This window comes from Typopeltis vanoorti, chromosome 21 (assembly GCF_054136105.1).
Source record: "Typopeltis vanoorti isolate ZY-2024b chromosome 21, IOZ_Tvanoo_1.0, whole genome shotgun sequence".
Lineage (NCBI taxonomy): Eukaryota > Metazoa > Arthropoda > Arachnida > Uropygi > Thelyphonidae > Typopeltis > Typopeltis vanoorti.
The window spans coordinates 63618225-63626776 of record NC_143569.1 but is presented as its reverse complement, the minus strand read 5'-3'; the positions used below and the strand labels follow the sequence as shown (position 1 = coordinate 63626776).

General features: G+C 33.2%; 1 protein-coding gene across 1 annotated transcript; it reads left to right on the top strand.

Annotated features, from left to right (window-relative positions):
* The first annotated feature begins 6544 nt into the window (after positions 1 to 6544).
* LOC150094918 (protein SET-like) lies at positions 6545 to 8144 on the top strand. The gene has a single exon (XM_090411041.1). The coding sequence runs from the start codon at positions 6881 to 6883 to the stop codon at positions 7664 to 7666; it is 786 nt and encodes a 261-aa protein (XP_090267167.1). The 5' UTR covers positions 6545 to 6880; the 3' UTR covers positions 7667 to 8144.
* The last annotated feature ends 408 nt before the right edge of the window (positions 8145 to 8552 follow it).

Below are 8552 nucleotides of genomic sequence, written 5' to 3'. Positions count from 1 at the left end.
TGCTATTTCCAGACCGAAATATTTGGTTAAATAAATATCTTTCTTGTGATTACGTGATTATATCATTCAGTCTTATGTCGCAAGTATCCTTAAAACAACAAATTCTTATCCTTCACGGGGAAAATGCTACCAAAATAACTGGTAAATTAGGAAAACTTTCAGTTATACAAGGTAGGTTACGAGCAAAGATTAATTTCTTAAAAAAGTGCCGCGACAACAAGATTATTCCCAATTTCGCTAAGATTAAAGAAACAATAAAATCTCCTGGAGCTCATAATATTTACCGGAACACAAGTTTATCTCTAATCCGTAATCAACTTAAAGCTGCTAAACGTGATCTTGCTATTCACAGTCATCAGACTTCTGATTTACGCACCTATATATCCACAAATTTGGATCCACATCTTTCTCACATAGTTCTAAATGTAGCTAAACGTTCTACTCAACGTGCTTATAATAAACTAAGTCAACATCTTAACCGTAAATATGAGGCTCTTTCGTCTAAACAATCCAAGCCATTCATAACTCCAGATAATTGGATTGTAAATATATCCGGACGTCCTTTGACTAAAAGCGAAACCCTCATCCTTTCAAAAGGACATGATTTTTCTATTGTTCCAAATAAAATACCATATCTAGATTTCCTAGTTAACATTGAAAGGAATCTTAATCATCTAACCAGCGATAAAGCTAATGCTCTTCGCCTAGAAGTCGCTTCTTCTCTACTTAAGGCTAAACTTCCTCCTTCTAACATATCTCCTTCTGAAATGAAATCTTTACAGTCCTTGAGAAAAAATAATCACCTCATTATCACTAAAGCTGACAAGGGAAAAGCAACAGTAGTTATGGACTCAGTAAATTACAGAAGAAAACTTTCTCTTTTGCTTCGAGATCGCTCCACATATCAAGAAATTGATTATAATCCAACCAACAGACAACTAAAGAAATTAAATTCTCTCCTTGATGAAGTCATCAGTTTGGATAAAGACACAATTGAAAGACTTAAAACTCATTTTGCAAGACCTCCTAGATTTTATGGCCTTCCAAAAATCCATAAGATTGACTATCCTCTTCGTCCAATAGTAGATTGCATTGATTCTCCTACTTACCGTATAGCCAAATATCTAGCTAAATTACTGAAATCTTACATTGGCAACTCGAGTTCTTTTTTAAAAAACTCCTCAGATTTCTTAGAAAAATTAAAAGATGTCTCATTACAACCTACAGATCTTATGGTTAGTTTTGATATAGAATCTTTATACACCAATGTACCTCTTAAGGAAACTTTAAAACTACTTGCTGACATCTTTCCTCAAGATATTATAAAACTATTCGATTTCGTTATACATTCTGGTTATTTCATATGTCAAAACAAATTTTATAGCCAAGTAGAAGGAACAGCCATGGGAAGTCCTCTTTCTCCAGCTTTAGCCAACTTTTATTTGGAACATTTAGAAAAAGTCCTCTTCACATCTAGTTTCCCTCTACCATCTTTTTGGGTAAGATATATAGATGACATATTTGCTATTTGGCCTCACAGTAAAAACACTTTATCTTCCTTTTTAAACAGTATTAATTCCTTACATCATCGCATAAAGTTTACTATGGAATTAGAAGAAAACAACCAGTTATCTTTTTTAGACGTTCTCCTCATCCGATCATCTTCAAATATTCTTACAACTACAGTATACAGGAAACCAACATTCACAGGTCGTTATATTCTGAAAGAATCAGCCCATCATCCATGTCATAAAACAGGAATTATAAAATGTCTCATCAAAAGAGCCAAAACTAATTGTTCTACTTTTGATTATCTACAGAAAGAACTTTCTACTATCCAGCAACACATGAAACTCAATGGCTTTTCTGAAAAAAGTATTCAACGTCTTCTTACATCTTATAATCCTCCACAAAACAACAAAGATTCAATACGTCGAGTACCTATTCCTTATATCTCCGGTATTTCAGAACCTATCGCAAGAATTTTGAAGAAATATGATTTAACAGCTACGTATTCTCCTATTAACAAATTGTCTTCTCAATTTCCTTCTCCTAAAGACAAACGCTCAACTTTATCTCTTCCTGGAGTTTATCAAATTCCTTGCAACTGTGATCTCTCTTACTTTGGACAGACTGGACGTTCTCTTGAAAAAAGAATCCAAGAACATCAATCATCCATTCTTCACAATAAACCTGAAAAGTCTGGTTTGGCTCAACACGGGATTGAAACTGACCACAGCATCCTTTGGTCCAAAACGCGCCTCTTACATAGATCCCGTTATAGGTTCGAACGTTTGTTCAAGGAAAGCGTGGAGGCCTTGCTCCATCATCCCAACCTGAATCGTAATGACTGCATATCTATATCAAAAATCTGGGAAAGCCTAATCAAGATTACCCATTAATTTTTTTTTTTTTTTTTTTTTTTTTTTTTTTTTTTTTTTTTTTAATAGCAAATTCAATCATGTTTCTACTTCAAAATATTTCGTTTCATACTTAGTGATATAACATCACGCGGCATGTTCTAATTTCAACGATCTATTGTTAGTATTCTAGCTTGTATATTTTTTAAACTGTTCTTGTAATACCACCGACGATGGTCTGCTATTTCCAGACCGAAATATTTGGTTAAATAAATATCTTTCTTGTGATTACGTGATTATATCATTCAGTAACAGGATGAATCTTTATATGTTTTTCCCCCTTTCAATTAAATGTGAGTTAGCCGATCTCATACGCAGGTAGCAGGTTTTTCTCCCGGAAAATCAGGTTTTTCATCCCGCATACAGACAAATCGGTTTTCAAGATATACGCAATTCACAGACAAAAAACACTAGTAGTGGTGGTGGTGGTGGACAGTAGATTTTGTTGGTGTAGATAATGGAGAGTTATAGAGTAGCTGCCCTCCCTCGATGAGTATTTGGACTTCATGGAGGTGTCACGAAATCATCAAAAAAAAAAAATCAGCTAACGCTTATTTGTTCCCATATAGGGAGTAGGCGGGACCGTTTACCCTATCTAACTTTTTGGAGACTGAGTGGGCAGTTCAATCTCCACTGGTAGCCAATCAGAGAGATAGCTGACCAGGGCTATCACTGATTCATCAGTAGGTAGTGAAGAAGGCGGCAAACTAGTGCCGCCATTTCGTGGTCCCTAACCCTAACACAATATTTTTAATGTCTGAAAATAGTGTGGGTTCGACGGTCGATTTCCTTGAGTTTACGGGACGAAAAACCCGAGTTTCCGGGAGAAAAACCCGCTAGTCCGTGCCAGAGCTCGACTAACTCGGGGAACCGGTCGAAAAATGGCTTAGAAAAATTTCCTCTATTCGGCGATTTGAACCACCAAATCCTTTCTTCGTGCAGTCAAGCGCCGTAGAGTGCAAACACCACTTCTACTGAGCTACACAGGCTCACGAAATAATAATAATAATAATAATAATAATAATAATATTAGATTTGAACCACCAAATCCTTTCTTCGTGCAGTCAAGCGCCGTAGAGTGCAAACACCACTTCTACTGAGCTACACAGGCTCACGAAATAATAATAATAATAATAATAATAATAATAATAATAATAATAATAATAATAATAATAATAATAATAATAATAATAATAATGTACAATCTACAGCATATAGTTGTGTGGTTTTTGAAAAGCATTATTATCGACAACTTTTGGTATGTCTTTTATACACCTATAAAATGTAAATTACAGATCCTTTTTATATTCTCACAAGTTCGCGAAAGTTTATCTTAAAGAGAAAATATGATATTGAATTTGATCTGAACCCAGATTATTCTTGAAATTCCATAATCTGTCCTTGTCTCTTCTCCAGTATGCAGTATGCTTGTTTAAAACATTAATAGCAAAGCTATTCTGTAAAGCTCAGATTCTTTTTTTTTTCTTTCTATACAAATGGGAACTATAAACTCTGATTATCTGGAAATCGACCCACTTACCAGTCCTACTGAATTATCAGTGTAGCTACTTGAAAAGTTTAAAACTTCTATATTTGTGCATTTCTAGTCGAATGTCATCTATTCCCAATGCCTTTCAACATTTTAGGCTTTTTTCAACAGCTTTTTTCCAATACTTTATGTAGAATTGTTTGCAATCCTCTGAAATATTTTCTACTACTTTTGGGACAGCTACATGTTGTGAGTGTTACTTTAATATTCATCTTTATCTTGATTTTCTGTTGTCATGTCACCTTTATCTTTGTTTCATTCTTTTATTGTACTGTTTCAACCATTTCTTTTTTTAATAACCTTCAGGACATTTTTCCAAACTCCTGATATTTATCTTCTATTATTTACCATTCCAGTCTTTCTATTACTGTCGTTTTGCTATTTTTACACATATCTGACTTTCTTCTCGTTTTCTTTTAGGGTGTCTGCCAATTTATTTGCTAGGAACTTTCGGTATGCTTTCTTTTCCAGGACTGCTTATTTCACTTCATGCGTTCTCCATTTTTCTGTCTTTACAGATGACTTCACGCTTGCCTCCCTCGCTGAATCAATTAATGTATTTTGAGTTAGCCAAGGACGAAAGTTTGGTTTCTGTTTCGAACAGTTTCTTTTTTTTTTCTTGAAAAAATCTTATATATTTAAGTCTGAAGTTTTTTGTAAAAGCTATTTAACTTCAGTTGTTTTTAAAAATTTTTTTTACATCTTGTCTTTACAATATGATATTCATTTTTATCATATGTATGATGAAGTGGTGATCACGGACATTTCCCAATCCTCTGTCTACCCATGTGTTCAAAACCAACACGATGATATTGCTATCAATAGCTAGTCAGCGATGCTTTTCTTATTCCTTCATGTGTCCTTTTGTCAATGAATTTTTCATGATTTTATGTTAGATCATGCTGTTAGTAATAAGTAGTCGATATTCCTAAATGAAATCCAGCAGGTACTTGAAATTATTAACCTTACCCTTTTCTCAAAATTTTTCTAAAATTTTCTATATGCCTTTTGATATTCATTTTCTACAATGCTGTTTAGAACTCTAAGAAGAACTAGCCTTTGGTTTTCTTCTTTATGCCTGCTACCTTTTCTAATGATTCCACAAGTTCTTTCTTAGGATAGTCTCATAGACTATCCTAAGATAAATAAATAAATAAATAAATAAATAAATAAATAAACAAATGACTTTCGTTTTCTATTTCCATATATTGAAGTTTTCCTACATAATTCTACTTGAAATTGCTTTTCAATTAATTATGTTTAGTATCAAGTGCTATCTGTACTCCTTCCTTTCCTTGATCATTATTGCCCGTCTAGAACATCCTATAAGATTATTTAGTAGGATCTCACTATTTTAATCTTGTTTGTGATATTGACTCCAAAAATGTCCATGTTGTATTTTTCTAATCCTTTTGTATGTTCGATTTGTCGGCCGAGTGGTTAGCATATCCGCAAGGAGCGGATATGCTAACCACTATACATCATAACATTATACATCTCCTTGCGGATATGTATAATGTTATGCATTAAGGGACGGGCCACTACCCAGACCGGTTTCGACCTTTATTGAGGTCTCGTCAGTGGGAAGTGGATTACCAAGGCAGAAGCAATGGAGAGCTCATCTTTACCTATAGGATTGCCAAAAGGTGTGCAGCTTTATTATTAAATTACTCTGGATTTAGAGAAAGATGTTGAAAGTTTATTTTGCACTTGGACATTTCACAGTTCACTCTAGTTCCCTGAAACCAGATCGAATCCCCACACAGCAAGAAGTTTCATCATGTAGGAACATCGTACTTATTATTTCTGGTTTTAGTTTATAAGGAGTAAAATTGTGTTGGCTAAGTACGAAATCGCCAGACGATTCTCGTTCGTTGCGGTCCCCGTGAATAGTATTAACAGTACTGCTAATACTTGGATTATTATCTTGAAACATGTGTTGATATCGTTTTATAAACTTATTTGGTGGCTCTTGTATCACTTTCTTTTCAGTGATATTAGCTGGGCTATAAAACCTAGAAATCAATCATTTATTATTTATTTCGCAATAATTTTAGTTATTAAATTTTATGAATTTTGTGATTGTTTCTCTGCAGCCATAATTGCTTTTTAGCCTCTGACATGACGTCATCGGACTCCGTGTCACGTTATTGTTGGCTGAAGGGTTATATAATAACATCTGTTAATGATAAAGGACTAAATGTCGATTATTATTGAGGTAGAAACGTAATTTCCTAGTTCAATGATAAAAATATTGAACTGATAATGTAACTCATCTAATACAAGAGTACCGATGATGTCATCACTGTATCATACCACCATTATTGTATTATTGCTGGCTGCTAAATAATTCTGAACTGATATTTAATATTTTCAAACATTTTTTAACTTCTGGAAATATTTATACTGAGATATAAGACACAGATTTCAGATCTATTGTTTTTGTTTTCCTTTTTTCCCCCTATTATTTAGTAAAATTTGTCAAGCGTTTAGCCTTTGAGGATCTATCTTTACGAAGATTTTTTTTATTAGCATCACGGGAAATGTAGCTGAATAATGCTTAGATTTCTTGAATTTTTTTATTAGACATACGAATATTATTCAATTTTACACTTAGTGATATTAATCAATGTACATTCTATTTGCTTATTTAGTTTGATAGTTATCGTATATATCAATTGACCTTATTTTCCTAGGTGACGCTTATTTAACTAATACCCAAGACAATATTTTCTACGTTTTCATTGGTTATCAACATAAAGCGCGAAAAGTAGTTGCTTATTCTACTGAAAATGTTCGTATTCTAGTTTCGTTCCGACACGGAAGGACTTTGTATTTCTGTGGATTTTTAATTTGGTAAGCCAGAATATTTGTTATCATTGTTTAATTCATAGTAGTCTTAAGTCAAGCAATGTCTGCTAGTGGGTCGGCACCTAAGAAAATGAAAAAAGGTGAAGCGTCGCTTTCATCGGATAACGATAAAAGCAAAAATTTTGATGTACAAACACAAAATGCTTTGGAAGAAATTGATGCCTGCCAGAGTGAGATTGATGTTTTGAATGAAAAGGCGAGTGAGGAGATATTAAAAGTTGAGCAAAAATTCAACAAGTTGCGAAAGCCATGTTTTGAGAAACGCAATGACTTTATAAAGAAAATTCCAAACTTCTGGCTTAATACATTCGTAAATCATCCTCAGATATCGGCAATTTTGAACGAAGAGGATGAAGAATGCTTAAATTTTCTGGTAAAGTTAGAGGTCGAGGAATTTGAAGATATCAAGTCTGGTTACAGAATTAAGTTCTACTTCGAAAAAAATCCTTATTTCGAGAATGATGTTATAGCCAAAGAATTCCATTTAAGTTCTTCAGGTGATCCTGTCTCTCAGTCGACCCAAATAAAGTGGAAACAAGATATGGATTTCACAAAGGAAGCAGAACCACGTGCTAAGGGAAGCAGAAAAAGGGCACACGAACAACCGAGGACTTTTTTCTCCTGGTTTAGCGAACATGGAGATGCATCTGCAGATGAAATTGCTGAAGTTATAAAGGATGATATATGGCCAAATCCATTGCCATATCTGATTACTCCAGATACCGAAAATGAAGAAGCTGAAGAATTTGGAGCTGCAGCCGTTGATGAAGAAGACGAAGAAGTGTATGACGAGGAGGAAGAAGAAGACGATGAAGAAGAAACATAAAAATTCCAAGTGAAACATTCAATTTTGCTTCAATTTGGATTAATAGCAGGTAACACTCATCAGTATGACTGCCATTTGAAAAGCTTTTACAAAGCATTTTTTTTTAGATAGAATGACCTATGTATTTTATTAATAAGTACTTGTTGTGTGTACATAATAAACTCAGAGCACTCAACAAAAGTTGTAGGATGGGTATATAAGGAGCAATATAAGATTAATTTCAGCAATCTTTGTTTTTGTTTTATAATTTTGGCCATTGTTTCAAGTGTTGTGCTTGAGAATATATTTTTCTATTTAATAATATGTATTTTGATCAGTAAACCTAATTATTTCATTTTTTTTAAGAATCACATTGTGCAGTCACTTAGTATTTTCCCATTTAATGATTGGAAACAATGTTTTTAATCTTTCATTTGTATCACAAAATGTTACCTGTTATTTTCTGAATAATAATAAAAAAATTTAAAAAAAAGTTGAAGATGAGTTTGGATATTTTATAGTGGTAGTATATCTAATATGCAGTTATCTGTTCATTTCGGTACATTTAGATTTTACTTTCATTATACAAAAACTAAATAATAAAATAAAGTTAGTTGACAAATCGTTCTATTGAATTTGGAAAGGAATTAATGCTTTAATAAATATCAGGGAAATTATAAATTATCTGTTTTTTACTTATACCTATATTTGTACATATTTTTAAAGGTTATGACTTGCATTCTGACTTAGATAAACAGCATTTTTAAATTGCACTATTGTACAGAGCTTCGGGAAAGATTTTACTTAGGATTAACAGTTACATGATTTTAAAATCTGCGTAAGGTTAGACCAAACTTATATTGCTAAGGTAACACAGCTTTTGAAATTGCTTCATGATTGGCATTTC

Bases quoted from the DNA above. Each gene is read 5' to 3' on its own strand.
- LOC150094918 (XM_090411041.1), top strand. From the start codon at position 6,881: ATGTCTGCTAGTGGGTCGGCACCTAAGAAAATGAAAAAAGGTGAAGCG.